Consider the following 19513-nt stretch of genomic DNA (forward strand, 5'->3'; position numbering starts at 1 on the left):
GGCCACGTGTGGGTTAGAAGTCTATTGTAACAACTACAGGAGGACATCACCAGTGATCTAGATAGTCCTTTAAATACCGTTGGCTCTCTGTATGGGCTTTACAACAAAAAAAGGCAGAAATTATCACCATGAGACATATATCCAGGGGCCTATGAGCTAGGTGGAAGCTGTTTTGCAAAGCTTATTTTACTTCATAAACCAAGAGAAATTTGGTGTCCTCTCTCCTTCTGTTCAGGAGGAACAATAACCCATATAACACCAGGGAGAAAATGGTTACATCTTAAACATATTTAAGTGCAAGCATCTTCAAGCTACTGGTAGAGCCAGTGGGATTCCAGAGGAAGCTTGTGGCTTGTGGATCCTCCCCCCCTCCCTGAGGATCTCTTGGCCATGTCCTTAGTCATTGCCTTGAGTATCTGGATGGCTGAAGCCTTGGACTACATCACCTCTAGGCAACTTCTACTTATGTGTTGATCTAAGGATGTACGTTGGTTACTGAGAACCTCTGGGAGATGAAGTTCCAGAAAGCCTGGTTATGATCTAGAAAGCTCTACAGGGCACAGGGCACGGTTATTTGACAGACAGCTTGTCTCCCATGATGTCTGTCCAGCCAATACAACCTGACAGGGTCCATTCACTCTGGGGCCTTTCAATTAGTCACTGTATTCATGACCCAGGAAATGTACCTTCTCTGATGGGGTGCCTGCCCTCTGGAATAAAGTTACCCGCTGAGATCTGGGTGGCTCCCACCCTAGTGATATTCTGAAAGGCCTTGAAGGTACCTGTTTTCCCAAGCCTTGAACTAGATGGATGGAGCACCTTTTAATATATTTTTCCCATGTCTTGTTATTATTTTTCTTGTTCTGTATTTGTTTTATTTTTTATTGATCACACAGTATTTTACTTTTTGCTGTATTGTGAGCTTTCCAGAGTCTTGGAGTCTGGTGGCGCCTAAGTTGAAAGCATTAAATTGCAGGGGACAATCTGCTGCCTCTGTAAACCGCTTAGAGAGGGCTGTAAAGCGCTGTAAAGCGGTATATAAGTCTAAGTGCTATTGCTATTGCTATTAAATTAAAAATAGTTGACAGGTATATGGCAAGCAAGGTATCTCTTCTCATCGAATCTGCAGAAAAAAAATATTTTAATTACATGTCTCAAATAATAACTGAACCACCAGTATGGGTGCTAAATACAACTCCCAATGGTAGTAAGGTCTTCTGTAGTCACAAGATTGACTTGCTTCAAAAAAGATGTTCACATGTGCTGGGCTAGATTCCAAAGCTCTTCTAACACTTGGCATCATTTTCCATAATGTGCAGATGGCTCTGCCAAGTTAGCCTTTAGGAAAGGACAGCGCTATTTCTGGATCCTGACCGTACCACGTTCCAGTTTCCTAGAGGAAATATTTTTCTGGCTTTCCTAAGAAGCCCACAGCTGACATTAAAGAATATGCCTCTCCAGAGATCAAGTCAAGCTCATCTCCCGGTGGCTCAGATTCCTCCATGTACTTTTTTTGGCCACAGTGCAGAAATGGTTTGTCCCATTTTCTTCTGGGATGTTTTACGGATTTCCCCATCTAGCATAAACTCCTGCTATTTTCCTGGAGGTGTCCAATTTCCCAAACTGGACCAGCGCTGTTTCATGTGTGAGATCAATTAAGGCATTCTAGATGCTGCCATGTGCTAATGTATCTATTACCTTTTTCTGTAGCAAATAACAGATCTGCAGCAACGAACGGCCCAGGTCCATAATAAGACATAGTTTTATGTTCCTTTCCATAATCCCCAACACTGCAAAGATTTTAAGCATGATTTGTTACATAGCCATGAACAACCCTCAGTTGGCTATATGTGGGTGTATTCTTGGTACTGCTGTTATTCCAACTCAGCTGTTTGATTACAACATTGGCTTTGCACTTTTCTTTAGTAATAATTCAGTCTTCATAACCAGAGCTTTTTTGAAGAGGGCAGGAAAGTATTAGGCTAGCGAGATAGTCCAGACAAGAAGCTGGATCCAATGGACTAATTCTACTTTATTGTAAGATTATATTAACAGAATCTTGCAAGTCTGAAAGTACATTTCTCCCCCGCCAACTTTACTGCCCAAGAAACTAAGGAGGGTCCCTTCTGAGATGTTTGTCACTCCAACATTCCTTAACCGTGGGTTAAGCTCTTATCTTACTATTCCCCTGGCTGTGGATTCTCCCCATGTTTTCCAAGGTCATTCCCACAAGGCAATAGGGTGATTGCCCTGGACCTCTTCCAGCATATAATTTTGTATTTGAAATGATCAAATGGATCAATAGTGTTCAATCAAAGCAACAAATTGTTTCAGTTTTCCCGCCCCCTTTCTCAATAGACTATTAATTTTAATACATAAAATGGAGAAGGAAATTTATTGATCTCAGATGCAGCAAGAAAGAAAGGTTTAGTATATGGAGGGAACTTAGTATATGGAGGCAACATTCAATGACCACTTTGCCTTCTGGGCTTCTAGCTTCTTTAAAAGTCTCTGTTCATGCCCTAAAGAAGATTATCTGCACTCACTTTTATAACTCCACAGTGGTCAATCCAAAGTTTCATTTTGGGGGGAAAATGGGAATGGGAGAGTTTTCACCAATAGGATAAATACTGGTCTGTGTTTAGTTTTAGCTAGTACATGGATCCCTGTAGCAACTATGACAGCAGCCTGGTAATGAGAATAGTTGTGCCATGATATCTTGAAAGCACTAATGAGAAGGGACACAACCCCCTCATTTGCTTTGCAAAAAGCTGGCAGACAACTCTTGCCATCTGGTTTACTTGGACATGGCTTGTATGTCACTCTGAACCCCGGCAACTTTTTTGGGGGGTAGCTGTTCAAGTCAGCAGAGAAAGAAAGAAGAAGACAGAAGTAGACAAAAAAGAAGAGGTAGTTGCTGGTAAACAGGAGATGTGATGCCTTCAGCAGTCTTAGAGTATATACAGTGATGGGATTCAAGTAATTTAACAACCAGTTCTCTGCCCTAATGATTTCTTCCAACAACCAGTTTGCCAAACTGCTCAGAAAGTTAACAACCGGTTCTCCCGAAGTGGTACGAACTGGCTGAATCCCACCACTGGGTATATATCAGTTTTAATCCCCTGCCCCAAATTTTTCCAAACAAGTGCTTATCAAAAACACTGAATCTGTAATTCCCATATTAATCTAACCCAGGAATTATCATGCTGGTTGATGAGAGTTGGACAGGGACCCGGTTCACGGCTGTCCTTAATAATGGAGCTCATGGGGTCACTTTTGGCCAATTCTTCTTGCTCAGTCCAGTTTCCCACACAAAATTGATCTGAGAATAAAATGAGAAGAAACTCATATGTCCTAACTCAAGTTAGGAAAGATGAGGAAGTAAATAAAGTTGTAAATTAAAAGAAATACTGAGATAAGGAAGGTTTCTCAATAGCTTACCTAATGGTGGTTCTCAAGAATATAATTTGGGAGATTTATTGATGCAGAAAATTGGGTCCTGATGATAGTCAGACCCTACATTGTAGTTTTATAACTGACTTGTTTTAATGAGCCATATGAGCTAGTTGGACATGGATGATAGGATAAATACAGTTAAGAAAGTAAAAAAAAAAAAAACACAATTACAGATTCTTTGCCGTGATTCCAGGAAAACAAAATGGGAATGGGCTAACCCTAGGAGGAGACTTAAGCCTGATAGCTTCCTGAACTCATTTTTGAATGTCTCAAAATAACCAAATATATTTTAATGGAAAAGTCACAACAACTAGCAGATGAGTTCAGTGTTATTGAACTGAGTCCTTTCTCCACTGCAATGTTTCACCTAAAGGACAAATTTTAGGACTCTGCCATTTTCTGTCCTTAAAAATGTCCCCCCCCCCAAAAAAAAAGGTGAACCAGGGATTGATGTCTCCCAGTGTGGAATTAAGAGCCATTTTACTCTATTTGTACGGAAAAAAGAAGGACACTCCAAGGTGTGAGTAGAATAATCTTCCCAGAGGCAAATAAAAAGTCATTTAAAATTTATGTTTCTTAAAAAATACCCTAGGTTGATCCCATACTTTTGTTTTATCAGGTAGTGGTACAAATTAAAGTTTTTCAACCATGGCAACTTTGAGATGTTTGAGCTTCATGACCACACATCTTAAAGTTGCTAAGATTAAGAAACACTAGTTTAAAAGAATATATCTTTGTCCATAAAAATGCCATAGGTTCTAAGAGGAACATAGCAACTGTGTTTTGTGATAGTTTTAGACCATAATTTCCCCTCGACAACAGAACTGTATAGAGGAAGATAAGCTTTGCACAATCTTAAAGATCAACAGAGTTCAACAGAGTATTCAGCAGAACATGAATACTCTATCCTTAGTTCAGCTTAGTCATTCACTTTTTAGGAATAAATATATCAATAGTGTCTAAGAAGGAATTACTATTTCTTGTTAATACCTACTTTGCAGATAAATTACTCCGAGTAAGAGCTATCTCATTATTAGGTGGACATTCAGTGTATTTGCACTAAAGTTACAGCATATTTATGGAGTAGCTTTGGGTGCCATGTTGACTGATACACACCCAAGAAAGTCAGACCGGCTTGCAACTGCTTGACCAAATTATATTGTTATTGTAGGCTTGCTACTGTGTAGTCTGTGGAAATGGGTTTCGGGGAAGGAAAATTGGTGCCTTTTCCTGACTCCTGGTTATCACACTAGTTAATGGCATTTTTTTAAAGAAAAAAAATTGTCTGTATGCTGATTACAAAACCCTTTCCCTGTTACAAAAGCTAGGGTTATTGTCCTATCACAAATGAGTTGACTGGAAATAGTTGAGAGATTCCTTCAGTCTTGCTTGAAACTTCCTTTTATAATCTGAGCAGGTATATCCCCTTTGACAAGTGGGATACTTCTCTTTTTTACATGAGCCTAGCAGTCATCCAGTAACATCGCCAAAAGGAGTAGAGTCAAAAATTACCTTTTTAATTATTAATCTTAGGGGTGTAATTGTTTCACGAACAAACATTGGTGCATTAAATTTATTGGAAGCTTAATATATTTAACACAAGGAATATTGACAGAGAATGTTTAGAAAGTTGTCACAGTTGTGGGTTAATTTTCACGCAATGCCATCAGTATATTTTTGGGAAATTTGCAGGCTGGGCAGATTGGATTTGGACAAATAAAAATTTCATTCCCCTTAAGCAAAGTCTTCTGCAGATGTCTGGTCTCATTTTCAAATGCTATTTGGATATAATCTACTGACAATCTATCTAGTGATGGCTCAGTGGCAGAAGAAATGGATTTGTGTCGTGTCCCACTCCTCCGCTGACGGCTGGGTCAGGGAAATCCGAATCAGGCTTGCCTCTGCAGCTCTGCCCAAAGTCCTAGCAAAGTCCTCAGAGCAGGCAGGAGACCAGTAAGTGACTTCAGCAAGATAAGTTCGACTTTGCCTGACTCAGAGACTGCCAGAAAGTAGCTCCTTTATATAGGCCATGGGGTGTGGCTCCATGACTCAGCACTCATTAAGGCCTGCCCCTCCCTTCCCTCTGTTGCCTCCGCCTCTCCAATCTTCTGATGCGAGGGTCACTCCAATCAGCTGTTGTTGGGAGTAAACCCTCCTCAGGCTCACCTGCTGTGGAGGAGGGGGAGGGGTCTAGCTGCTCCGTTTGCCTGGGCATGGAGTCAGGGCTGGGGCCGGGAGATGCTCCTTCTTCTGCAGTTTGTCTGGGCATGGAGCCAGGACTTGGGCCGGGAGGCATACATTCCTCAGTGTTCGGGAGCAGATAAGAAGGCCCCGGCTGCTCTGAGGGCGGGCAAGACACAACAATTTGCTTTGTGCCTATCAGAACACCCAGTTTTCCAAAATGGACTGATATTCTTCTGAAAATGTCTCCTGGAACTATATAGAAGGGATTGTAAGGGTTAGGGATGAATAACAAATCTAAAGTATCTCACCCTGCCCCGGAATAAGCCTAATACAGGTAGTCCTCAATTTACAACCACAACTGAGCCCAAAATTTATGTTGTTAAGTGAGAAGTTTGCTAAGTGAATATTATCCTATTTTACAACTTTTCTTGCTACATTTGTTGCTAAATCAGCAACATGGTTGTTAAGTGAATCTGGTTTCCCCATTGACTTTGCTTGTCAGAAAGTTGCAGAAGGGGATCACGTGACCCCGGGACACTGCGACCGTCATAAATGTGAGTCAGTTGTCAAGCATCCAAATATAAATCACAGTGGCCATGGGGATGTTACAACGGTCATAAGTATAAAAAATGGTCCTAAGTCAACTTTTTTCAACACTGTTGTAACTTTGTACGGTCACTCAATGAACTGTTGTAAGTCGAGGACTACCTATACCAGGGATGTCCAAACTTGGCCCTTTGAAGAGTGGTGGACTTCAACTCCCAGAATTCCCCAGCCAGCAACTTGCTCATATTTATAGCTCATGCTGGCTGGGGAATTCTGGGAGTTGAAGTCCACCACTCTTCAAGGGGCCAAGTTTGGACACCCCTGACCTATACAGTCCCCTCAATCCAAGCAGTTCCAGGATCTTCCTGAAGAGGAAAGATACTGGACCGCGAGCAACTGGTTACCAAGTTGAGCTTAAAGATCTGAGAGGACCACTGGTGAAGAATCATCTCTTAGCTTTGAGCATTATAACATCCCTGCTAGTAGGAGGCTTCCGTGTTAATTTCCTACAGTGATCCATCCCAACTTTGCAGTGAAGGTATGTGAAGGGGACTGATGACAGCTGCTGCACATAGAGGGTTCAGGGGAGACGTTAGTGCACTTGGATTTTGGGGTGCCTGAAAGATGCCGAATGCTGATAGCAAGCTGGATTTGTTGTTCCTGGGAACTTTATGTCCAGATCAAGATAGAAGAGGGGATTGCTGTCATTCTCTTATGATCTCACTAGTGACTCTGTTCTTCTGCCTTTCTTGAGTGCAGCGTCAGACATCCATCTGCTGCAAGCTGTGTCTCTTGGCTGGTAGGGTTTCAGTCCCTCTTAGTTCTTGGTCCTTTCCCTCTCTCGGGGGAGGCAACACCCCCCTTCTTCTTCAGCTGCACTTTCACTTTCCCACAGTGTGTATCTGTAACTTGGGTTTCTCATCTTGCAGAGAGGAAATCAGATTCCTTTATTTCCCATGCCCTCCTTTCCTCCTCTTCCTTTTTTTCCTCTTCCGTTTTCCCTTTCCTTATTTTTCCTGCATTATTCCCTCCACCCACCCCACCACCCACCAGCCTGTGCGGTTGTTACCACTCACTGTGAACTAACACGCCCCCTGGTGTTTGCATGCAGTCATTGCATCCAGCAGATCCTGGAGGCTGTTCTCCATTGCCACCAAATGGGGGTCGTCCACAGAGACCTCAAGGTGAGTTTTCTTCCCCACTGCTCTGTCCGTCTGTCCGTCTTTGTATCTTTGCATGTTTTTTTTTAACTTCCATAAAAAAAGAAGTTGGATCACTTCTGAATGGTTCAGACTAAATTTCCTGAAAAATGTGTTCCAGGGTCCTTAGATAGTTGTACAATTTGTTTCTTGATCTTGGATTTATTAGGTCATCCCTCTGACAGATATCAGAAATCAGCTTAATTTAATGGCAGCTGTGTTGTATGTTTTTTCCTGTGAACTAGCCTGGCTTAGACAAATAGGGGAGATCTACTGCCTGATGAACCTTATCATCTTAATATTCCAAGCACTGGGTGAAACCATCATTCTTTGAGTTCCCTCTAGAGGTGACTAGAATCCTGTTGGGCTAGACCAAAAAAAAGCTATCAAGCCCAGTATTCTATTCCTTTAGAGGTCATCTGGAAGTTCATGAGCAGGACCTCAGCATAACAGGATTGTAGGCTTTGAAGAAGACCCAGCTATGCTGACTTCATGATAAGCTGGTTTGTTTTGCCTAGAGAGATGGGATATGTGGTCTTCATGTTGCCCCACAGCATCCTTACATCAAACTGCTGATTTGGGTTGCATTGTTTTCCTTCTCTTTTGCATCTGAAAATTGCAGAATTTTTTTTGCTTTCCAGCTTACTTCTCCCCACCCCCACCCCAGTGCATGCATGTACCTACCCTCTTTTCCCATGTAACATGCATTCTAGAGCCCCAAGAGTCCGGATTAAAAAAAAAATAAAGATACCTAAACTCAGAATAAGCCAGGAAACTAGGCAAAGTATGACCCCACGTTTACCAGTAAATCAAGAACATAATAATAGGCTACCTTGAGCAAAAATAAGGCCAAAATAATCTGGATTCTACATGTTAAAGAGACTGTTGATTCGGTCTTACTTTACCAAGCTGCAGAAGTATAACTGGGAAGCTAAGTTGTTTTGTTCTGGGTTTTGCAGAACTAGGAGATTGTTAGCTTTTAGGGACATGGAAGAATGAGTTGCAACCATTTCCCTTCAGTGATCAAACAACAGACTGCATCTTTCATTGAAATTCAGAGATCAAATAGAGCATGCTTGAAGGAGGATGTTTAGTAGGAATTCATGGTAAGGTACCAGGAGTGCTATATATCCAGGATACCTAAATTCTAGAGCTTGTGTGATTTTACATAACCAATGGATTGTACAAGGGCAGTTTAAACTGCCTAGCAGTTTTCTTTGGACCACTTGAGCAAGTCTTGGAATGTGAAAGACCTCAGAGGTCTTTCTATGTTCTTGGCCATGTTGGAGCAAAACTACTCTGTGCTATCGCTGCCTTGTACAAAGTTTGAAGTTCGAAAGACGGTCCCTAGTGAGTCCTGGACTGCAAGACATTTTCTTAATAGGAGAGCTACCATACTTCATGATCATCTCCTAATGCAACGAAAACCTTCCAGTTCCATCCATCCATCCTGTTGTATCTTCTGTAATTGTATATCTTCCCCTCCCAGCATTGCCAAAATGCTTTGGGGCTCCATGTAAGAAAGCCTTCCTTTCTGCATGCTTGCATGGCATTTTTGATCCTTGCACTTCCATGCAGTTTGATGGATTTGAGCTGATTTCTGGGTAGCTGTTGGAGGACCAGCCAGGGAGTCCATAGGGTAGAACGTAGGAATAGCCAAATCCCAATATTTTCAGCGAACTTGAACTATCATTTGGTTCCCCAACTTACTCCTTGCCTTCTTCCACTTTCCTTTAGCCATTCATTTTCCCACCCTTTCCAACTTTTTTTTCTTCCTGTGCTTTGATGTCTGGGTCAAGATTTTAACCCAAACAGTAATGTTTGTAGACAGAGCAGCTGTAATCTCTCTTCTTCTAGAAGTGTGCATGCATTCTATGTCTGGTTTAAATGTGTGCAAATGATTTATTTCTTTAAGTTTTCCTGTATTGGGATTCTGATTGTGGTACACTCCCTGTCCGGACTCTTTATAACACTCCTTTGGGTTAAGATGTTACTGGGGTGTTATAAAGAGATCGCATTTGATAAGTTTAATGGGTGGTTACGGGCTCAGCAATGCCTGGGTGAGTTGTAGTGGCAATAAAGGAGGGGAACCTTGACAAGACACCCCTCCCTTTGTCTCTGTGTGCTGGGAATTTTTTTTTTTGAAAAGTTCTGTGTCTGTTTCTGTTGGTCTTTTATTTAAAAAAAACACGAAAGAACTGGGCTACCCTCTCATTCCACTTCCGTGGTTATTAATTCTTGTTAGACTTTGGAACAGGAATTTGACCAGAGGTTAAACCCTTTAAGATTAAAAAAAAAAAGAAATAAACAAAGAAACTTGACAAAACTGCTTAACATCTTTAACTTTCTGTTCAACATAAGCAGGGCTCAATTGTTTGGGGTGTCAAGCTAATTGAAGGGTTCATTTCTGGAGTCAAGCAAAGCATCCATGCCTGAACATTATTTGGTCTATTTGAGCAGCTGGCTTTGCTTGCAGTGGAATTCCCTTCACAAATGCCTAATAAAGTTTGTGCATAAACCTACCTAAACTCTTTACCAGGCAAGATGTGCAAAAATATCTCCAGAGCCTTGGACAATGTTACTTAAGTAGGAAAAACCTTTGCTTTCCATTCCATGGTTGAAATGCTTTCTTTTCTGCCAAAGATTTGCCTATGGTAACATGGTTTGGTATGGAAGAGCTTGTGGTTCTTCATGGTTGCTAAAATAAAATCTCTGAGAGATAAAACGTGATTTCACATGCATGGGATAACGTAGGGGTATTTCCTTTGCTTTCTAAATGGAGTTGTGCAATTTTAAACCAGCTTCTATTATTCCAAGGCAGGGGCTTTTGTGTGTGCAGTTTTGGGATAATACAGTGCCAATGATAATCCTCCTATGGTAATCTGTAAGAGTGTACAGGTAGTCCTCGCTTATCAACTGTCAGTTTGAGTGACCGTAGGAGGATACAACACTTGGAAAGAAAATAATTTTGTGACCAATTTTGCATTTACAAGTGTCACGGTTTCCCACAGTTACATGATCACCATTTGCAAGTTACACAACTGGCTTCCAATAAGCAGAATTAATGGAGTAAGCAGAAGTGGAATCACAAGTCACATGATGTTTCGCTTAATGGCCATAGTGATTCACTTAACAATGGAAACAGAAGTGGCATTGTAAGGTCACTGTGGTCATGTGTTTTTTCTGCTTACTGACCACAATGCTTAATGATGGAGTTGCCGGTCCTAATTGTGGTCAGTAAGTGAGAACTACTTGTAGTGAGGAGAAAAGTTCCTGCATTAATAACTCACACTTGTGTACTCATACTTTATGACAAAAGGATATCCATTTAGCACATCTGTTAATATATTTACTCTGATATTTGTGACTAAACAAAGCCTTTGATGCAGATTTTATGCAAATCAAAGATAAAGTATAAAAGAAAATATTCATGTGGTATTACTTTATGCAGATGCATGAGGAAATGCAGCCTAAATGCTTCAGTTCTAAATTTAGTATTTCCAGAGGACCAACTAAAATCAAGGGGACTAAATTTAGTCACAATTTTTTCATTTCCTTCAGTTTGTTCTAAAGATAACTCAATCTGGAAGCAACCCATTATCTCCTAATGTCTTCCGTAGTATTTATAATAACTGGATGCTTTGAAAAATTAGTTGTGGCAAGGGAGGCTTTTTCCACTATCTTTCTGAAAAATAAGTAAATTTTTAAAAGGGATTTTTTTTTTATTTTCAAGCTCAGAGTTAAAATATAAAATACTTTTGCACTCATGATCATCTGAAGTGTTAATACCACTTTATAATGCCTTGGTAAGGCCACACTTGGAATGCTGCATTCAATTTTGGTCGCCACGATGTAAAAAAGATGTTGAGACTCTAGAAAGAGTGCAGAGAAGAGCAACAAAGATGATTAAGGACTGGAGGCTAAAACATACGAAGAACAGTTGTTGGAGTTGGGTATGTCTACTTTAATGAAAAGAAGGACTGGAGTGGCATGACAGCAGTATTCCAATATCTCAGGGGCTGCCACAAAGAAGAGGGGGGTCAACTTATTCTCCAAAGGCAGGACAAGAAGCAACAGATGGAAATCAATGGATGAAAACTAATCAAGGAGAGAAGCAACCTAGTTCTAAGGAGAAATAGACAGAACAATTAATCAGTGGAACGATTTTCTTCCAGAAATTGTGGGTGCTCCATCATTGGAGGTTTTTAAGAAGAGATTGGTCTGAAATGGTATAGGGCCATGATGGCGAACCTGTGGCATGGGTGGCATGCAGAGCCCTCTCTGTGGGCACGTGCGCCATTGCCAGCTGCTCTTCTGGTTTCCGGTGCACACATGCTGGAAACCCAAAGACCAGGTGGCTGGCGCATGCATGCGCACTGGCCAGCTGGTCTTCGGGTTTCTGGTGCTCTGGCATGCCTGCATGCACATGCACATTCCAGTTTGGGCACTCTGTGCCCAAAAGGTTCGCCATCACTGGTATAGGGTTTCCTGCCTGAAAGGAGGTTGGATTAGAAGACCTCCAAGGTCCCTGCCAACTCTGCTATTCATATATGAGCACAGCTACTCTGCCACCCAGTCGAGTGAGATGGGCATGGTGAGATGGGTGGCAAATGAATTTAATAAATATATAAAATTAGACAGTTTTTTTTAATTCATCAAAGAGGAATAGCAAAGAAGATAGATGCAGTGAATATGTTCTGTCCTCCCTTGCCTCCGTCCGAGTGATGGCTTAATTAGCCGGCACTATCAGCTCTGGCAGCAGAATAGCCAGCGTCTGCCAAGAGCCTCCGATATCTTCCACGACACTAGTGAGTCACCCAGAAACAAACTTCAGCTCTTAATCAGTGGATTTGCCTGTTACAAAGAGACGCAGCAGCTCTCGCTGCCTTTTATATCCTGTGGGGTGTGGCTCCATGACTCAGCACTTCCTAAGCCTGCCCCACCCTTGCTTCTGTTGTTCCCTCCTCTCCTGGCTACGAAACCTAGGGTTCAACCAAGCCTGATTGCCGTCAGCTGGGTCTGCAGGCGTGGCCTGGGGGGGGAAGAGTCAGGGGACGGAGGCCTCGTTATCTCTTCCACCTGACCTGTTTCTGGCTCCTGGAGCTGAGTCAGGGAAGCCGGTGCTCCCGAGGTAAGTCCTGACGGCCCTTCCCCCTCACTGTCCAAGTCACTTTCTGGCAGGAGGCCCGGCTCGGGGGGCGCAGACACAACACAATATCATGGAGGATCTCAGCCTATACATTAAAGTATTTTTCCACTATGATTCTATAGAAGTTTAGTCTTAGTGGATCATATGCCCTACAGATTTAATTAGCTTAACCACATTGTGCCAAAAAAGATTTTCTGGTTATAGTAAGGTTTAATGGCTTGAACAACAAATGCACTGCTTGGTGTGGTATTGGGGGAATGGGACAACTTGCCACAGCCAACTCACTGCAACAAACTTGCCACGGCCAACTCATCACGGGCAACTTGGTGCAGGACAACTCGCCAAGGCCAATTCACCACCAGACAATTCGTTGCGGGACAATTTAACAATTCTATTTCATTATTTAAAATAAATAAAAAATATTGTAATTTTTGCCATTCACATTTCATTCTGTCCTCCTTTTGCATCCTTTCTTTAATGATTCTATTCCATCATTTCTTTGACGTTAGTGTAACTCATGTCCTGCAGCGAGTTGTCCTGTGGCAAGTTGGTCGTGGCGAATTGTCATAGACCTGATATTGGTGTGGTTAGGAAAGTAAGAGTTCAGCTAATACCATCTTCAACATGAGGATTGGGACTTTGATCGAAAACATGATTAGATAGTCCCAAGGTATGTGACTCCTCTCTTCTTCAAAGGAAGACGGAATGGCAATTGAGCTGATACTTTCTTCTGATGCTTTTCAGTGACATAAGAAAATCGAAATGGGACAACTTGCCACAGTCAACTCACCACGGCCAACTCGCCATGGGACAACTTGCTGCGGAGCAACTCGCCGCAGGACAATTTATCAATTCAATTTAATTATTTAAAATAAATAAAAATTGTTTTAATTTTTGTCATTCAGTTTTCATTTTGTCCCCCCCTTTTGCATCCTTTCTTTAATGATTCTATTCCACCATTTCTTTGATATCAGTGTAATTCTTGTCTTGCAGTGAGTTGTCCTGTGGCAAGATGGCCATGGCGAGTTGGCTGTGGTGAGTTGACCATGGTGAGTTAGCCATGGCAAGTTGGCCACAGCAAATTGTCATAGACCCTTAGAAAACACATCATTCAAATTATAGGCAATTTTTTTCTGCATGTTTGTCCTCCTTGATTATAATCGAACGCACTACCAAATTAAGTCTGCTTATGAATAAATCTCTTTAATTTTTATTAATTGAATTTATCAGTTCATTTTCTAGCCACTTGCAGAAAAGTAGAATCAGAATGAAATCACTAAACGAAGATAAAGTATAATTGTCAATTCTTAATGGGCTGTGGAAGTTAGTGTAGGGTTCAGTAATACGGTTTTATACTTATAGCTTAGAGCTAAGTTTTACTTTTTTGGACAAAGATTCAATGGACATAATTTCCTAATGAACTTCACTCTTGATTAGTCAATAACTGTATGCAGTAGATATTTGCATGAACTCAATAAAGTGCAATAGTTCTCTTGACTTATAATAGTGACTATAAATTGCCCATAAAGTATAACCAAAGGGACTCTCAAGTTGACTTAGAAGTCTACTGGGGAAAGGCGTGACCAACTAGCTACATTGGTCTCTAGCTATTTTATGATTCGTAGATAATTCCAAAGACAGCCTGGAGCTTCATATATCATATTAAGACATAAGGTGCCTTATTCGATTTTAGGTTATGTTGTAGTGTGAAACCAGTCATTGTAGTTAGGAAGTTTGATTTCCAGCTGAGTATGAAGTACAAATCCAGCCTCTTAGGGTTTATTGAACAAAGCATGTTTAGTGCAATATGCAAATCAGACCTCTGAATTGCTTAGCTGCTACACATAGAAATATTCAGTACAGTAACTTGGCTAAATGTTGGCTTCTATTCCGAAAGGTCTTATTGAGATTATACATAAATAACTAAATAGTTTGTTATAAATGTGATTCCCTCCACATTTAATGGAGCTTCTAGGATGTGTCTGCCAATGACTGTAGGGTGGAAGTTCTTCCTTGCATTACTTTTGTATCTTAATTTGATGTTGCTTATTGGGGGGGGAAAGGAAGGCCGGGAAACATATTGTGTCACCAGGAAATACCCTGGCCTGAGTTCATAATACTAGTTCCAAGATTCAGTATTATTTAAGCTGCCTTTGAACCAATAGGGTTAGACAACTAATTTAATTCTCATTCATTCTAAGGGTTGGTTATAATAGATGTTCCAGCTTGTTTTGGAGTTTCCTAGCTGGGAATTATAGTTTAATGAAGCACTCTACCTTGAAAGTTTTCAACTGAAGCCTAAGATAGTTGTAAAATCCTGGTGGAAAGTGATGTTCCTTAACTGCAGTGGGGACTTTTGCTGGAAATATGTTTCCATTCCTTAACAACCATGGCTCTGAAGAAATAGCCATCCCACAATAGTTAAGAAGCTATATCTAGGTCTTTCAGGGCAGAAAAGTATGAAGAACTGAGAGCTAGACATTTTCAATCTCAGAGTAAGATTGGCTCTGGGTGTGGGTGGACTTTTTCTACAAAGGCACACCAGAGTAAAGTAAATGAAGCTGACATTGCATTGCCCTCATGGATTTTCCATTGCTCATCTACCTATAGATTCCTCTTCTGCAGTTGATTATATTTCGGATTGGACTGTATCAGAATGGATGGAATAAGGCCCACAGGCCCTTGTCCGTGGAGATTTTCAGTCATCCAGATCGAGGTTGTCCCAAAGTAGCTTTTTTCAAAGGCAACTGGACTTCCTTTGTTTTTTCCCTGAAGACATTTTGCTTCTCATCCAAGAAGCTTCTTCAGTTCTAACGGAATGGTGGGGAATGGAAGGATTTACAACACTGCTCTTTCAGCAGTTCCAAAAAGGTTCCATACCCATTGACACTCTTCAGGTGACCTTGAGGACACAAGTGGCTTCAATGACTCTCAGAAAGAGTGCTAACAACCAGATGATTACAAGGAATATAAATTCTTCCATTCTCCACCATTCAGTCAGAACTGAAGAAGCTTCTTGGATGAGAAACAAAATGTCTTCAATGTTAAAGAAAGTCCAGTTCCCTTTTGAAAAAAACACCTTTGGGACTCTTCCAAGTTGGGTGATCTTCTTCCTTGTCTCAAAGAGATGTAATGGTGTCTGTGAATTAATGGCTAGTTAGAAGGATCTTGAGCATATCAAGCCTTATTTCTACGGAGTTTCTCAGTCATCCAGGTCACCATTGTCCTAAATGTGCTTTTTCAAGTGGCAACTGGACTGTCTTTGTTTAACATCAAAGACGTTTTGTTTCTCATCCAAGAAGCTTCTTCAGCTCTGCCTGGATGGTGGCGAATGGAAGGATTTATACTCCTTGCAGACAACTGATCATTTGCATTCTTTTAGAGAGTCGTTGAGGCCACTTGGAGGTTTGTCTGTGTCCTCAGGATCACCTGAGCAGTGCAATGGGTGTGGAGCCTTCTTGGAACTGCTGAAAGGACTGTACTGTGCAGCTGGGTTTTCTGCAGGATGTTTTCTGCCCTGGGGCCCTTCACTGTTGAACACAGGCACAGGCTGTTGGGGATGAGTCTGTGTTGTCTCCATTTCAGACAGAAGCGCAAATGGTTACTGTAGTCTGCATTTTTTCTGAAAGTCCGTTCATTCTCCCACACCATTCAAGGATGTTCATCCCAAAGTGCATAGCTAAATGTTTAAATATCAAGCCCTACTTTTTTCAGTGGGATATACAGTATCTCTTATCAATGATTATTGGACTTCCCATTAGTACAATCTGTAGAATCTAAGTTCTTTTGTTTTTAAGGTGTTCCTCTTAAACCCCTTAAGAAGAAAGTTGCATGGTGCATAGACTCAGCAGTGCATGCTTGCATACTGGCAGCCACAGTTTGCTCCTAATCTTTTTCCAGAGCTTGCATACATTCTTTTTCTCTATAATTTGTAACATTTTCTAAGGAATGCATTCGACAGGAATACTTCTGTGTCTGCTAACTTTTGAGCAGCTAGCCTCTGGATTGCCTATTTGGACACCAGCTATAATGGGATGCAAAGTGGAGCTTATTAATCCATATTTCTTGGATCAAAAAAAAGAAATTCAAACAAAGGATGGAATGGAGGGGAGCCCTTGTGCATGTTTGGCGGGTCGAATATTGTCTGTTGTGTCGTCCTCAGTTTATCAAATGAAAAACAGAGACCCACCATTATGTTCCTTTTCTCTTTGATGTTGCATACATATACATATATACATAGTCATCCCATTCTGCTACAGTAATGACATGACCAGAGAGAAGTGGAAGAGTGAATCTAGCCTTACCTAACCTGTCACCATCCAGTCTGGCCCAATCTGATACTAGGAAATTCAGCGTCACACTACATACTTCTTGCATGGAAAAGATCTAATCCCTTCAACCAGTGGATGATACCAGCAAGAAGGAAGGTGGTCAGAACGCAGAATCTCCAAAACCAAATGCAACCAAAACCTCAAATTGTAAGGGAAGCATCCTCAAGATGTTCTACAGGTAGTCTTCGATTTACAACAGTTTATTTAGTGACTGTTCAAAGTTACAGCAGCACTGAAAAAAGTGACTTATGAGCATTTTTCACATTTAAGACCATCGCAGTATCCCCGTGGTCACATGATCAAAATTCAGATCACTTCCTGTGATCACCTTCTGTGACCTTCTGACAAGCAAAGTCAGTGTGGAAACCAGATTCGCTTAACGAATGTGTTACTACCTTAACAGCTGCGGTGATTCACTTAGCAACTGTGGCAAGAAAGGTTGTAAAAATGGGGCAAAACTGTCTCACTTAGCAACAGAAATTTTGGGCTCAATTGTGGCCATAAATCAAAGACTACCTGTGCTAGGAAACTCTTTAACAATTCTAGGATAGCAAACAATATTGCAAGCAGGAGTGAAATCTATCTCCCAAATCTTCCCAAGAAATTAGTTTTTCCCCTGGAATGCTAATTTGTAAACACAAAACATTACATCATGGATGCTTCAAAGCCCTCTCTAGCTCTTTAGTATCACACCTTGCCTTTTAAAAAGGTATCGGTAGGTTGGACAGTAAGAGGGCTGTAGGGAGGGCACTATATATATCATGAGCCAGGTTTAAATCAAGGGGATGAAAGTCACAGCTATATAGTGAAAAAAACATGTGCTAGGAAAGGCAAGTCAAGCTAGTGGTTATTTATGCCCCTTGCAATTTTTGTATGTATCCCCTCCCAATATAGACACATAGTAGTACATTTAAAATAAATTATGAATCTCTTTTCCCAACTTAAACTCATTTTAAAAACAGCTTACTTGGAACTGTAGAAAGCTTTTGCTTCTGAACCTGCTAAGATATCTCCCTCTAATTCTGGATGAATGCCACTAATTACAAGTTAGACTATGATGTTATAGATACACAAGCAGCAGAGATGATCTTGGACTGCCAACAGGCCAATGTTAAACATGCCTACTCACCTTCAATGGATTGAGTCCCCAAGTTCAGTACATATAGGATTGCATTGGTAGAAATACTGGCACAAAAGCACATTGGATCTCTCATGATGTCGCAAAATCAAATCACGCAAATAACTAGCAGGGGGTTTAGTTATGAGGTCAAAACCGTTCAGTCCACCACCAGTTCATGCAAAGTTGGGCTGTACGATGGAGTGCCTCAATTTTAGTGATAATCTTCCACTTAAATGGGTTCTCTCTAGGTCTGTCTGTCTCTCACTCTGTATGGAGGGGAGGGGAGGATTGCAAATGTCTGACGGCTTCTGCAAACTGGTTGTTGTTGTTGTTTCTTTTTTCTTCCTCCTTCCCTTTTGATTTAAACTAACCACAAACAATACATGACTATGAAAACGTCACCCTGTATTCTGTTGGGTCATCCCGACAGCCGGAGAACCTGCTTCTGGCCAGCAAATGCAAAGGAGCAGCGGTGAAATTGGCAGATTTTGGCTTGGCAATTGAGGTGCAAGGAGACCAGCAGGCCTGGTTTGGTGAGTGCTGGTGGAACTACGCTCCCTTCCTCTTTTCTTGATTTGTGTGGTGGAGCCAGATGGTTGTGTGAACATACGTGTGTTGGCAATTTTTGCTTTCTTCCTCAGGCTTTGCAGGTACTCCTGGCTATCTTTCTCCAGAGGTTCTACGCAAAGAAGCTTATGGGAAACCTGTGGATATCTGGGCATGCGGTAAGAGAGAGCTACATCTTTCTGCTCTATCATGGTGGGCCCATAGAGGTGCAGAGAGGGTTTCCCATTTAGTCCACGGCTCAGCACTGCTCTGCAGAGCAGCTCACAAAAGTTGATGTGTTGCCCTCAAAACTCCGGTAGAAGACAAACACAGATAGAGAACTGTGATAGAAGACTAACTGGAAGACAGTTTTGTAGAGTAAATTGTTTTGGTAGGGATTGAAGTCACATATTACTATAGCTATAAATTTATGTTCTCCTTACAGAATTTTCAAGATGGCCCAGAGCAAAAAAAAAAAAAAGCCCACTTTGCAATAATAAACACTACATTTAGCACTAATATGAGCAAAATATGAGGCCGGGATAGCTCTGGCTGTTAAGAAGCCTGTTATTAGAACACAGTAGCCTGCAATTACTGCAGGTTCAAGCCCGGCCCAAGGTTGACTCAGCCTTCCGTCCTTTATAAGGTAGGTAAAATGAGGACCCAGATTGTTGGGGGCAATAAAGTTGACTTTGTAAAAAATATACAAATAGAATGAGACTATTGCCTTATACACTGTAAGCCGCCCTGAGTCTTCAGAGAAGGATGGGATATAAATGTAAACCAAAAAAAAATAGTCAAATGCATGATGACGTTCTGTTCCGTATGGCTGCCAGGAAAATTACATGGGTGTGCCTATGTGGTCACCAGATACTGTGCTTGACTGGATGGAGCATATAAAATCTTGTGGTCAAAAGGGTGAAGATGGCAGGACTATCAAAGCTCCATTTGTTTTTGTGGGTCACGTGTACAACACAAACAA

At 41.3% G+C, this 19513-nt stretch overlaps 1 protein-coding gene across 19 annotated transcripts in view; it reads left to right on the forward strand.

Moving 5' to 3' along the window:
- The window catches only part of CAMK2B (calcium/calmodulin dependent protein kinase II beta), a 214786-nt gene that overhangs the window by 144240 nt on the left and 51033 nt on the right, over positions 1–19513 (forward strand). For 13 of the 19 annotated variants that reach the window (XM_058194306.1, XM_058194315.1, XM_058194318.1 and 10 more), the window contains 3 exons: positions 7298–7370; positions 18416–18518; positions 18627–18710. In XM_058194306.1, coding sequence (XP_058050289.1) covers positions 7298–7370; positions 18416–18518; positions 18627–18710 — 260 coding nt within the window. The remainder of the gene's footprint in view (positions 1–7297; positions 7371–18415; positions 18519–18626; positions 18711–19513) is intronic. The other 6 variants (XM_058194307.1, XM_058194325.1, XM_058194310.1 and 3 more) reach the window with 2 other exon arrangements.

This window comes from Ahaetulla prasina, chromosome 9, assembly GCF_028640845.1.
Source record: "Ahaetulla prasina isolate Xishuangbanna chromosome 9, ASM2864084v1, whole genome shotgun sequence".
Lineage (NCBI taxonomy): Eukaryota > Metazoa > Chordata > Lepidosauria > Squamata > Colubridae > Ahaetulla > Ahaetulla prasina.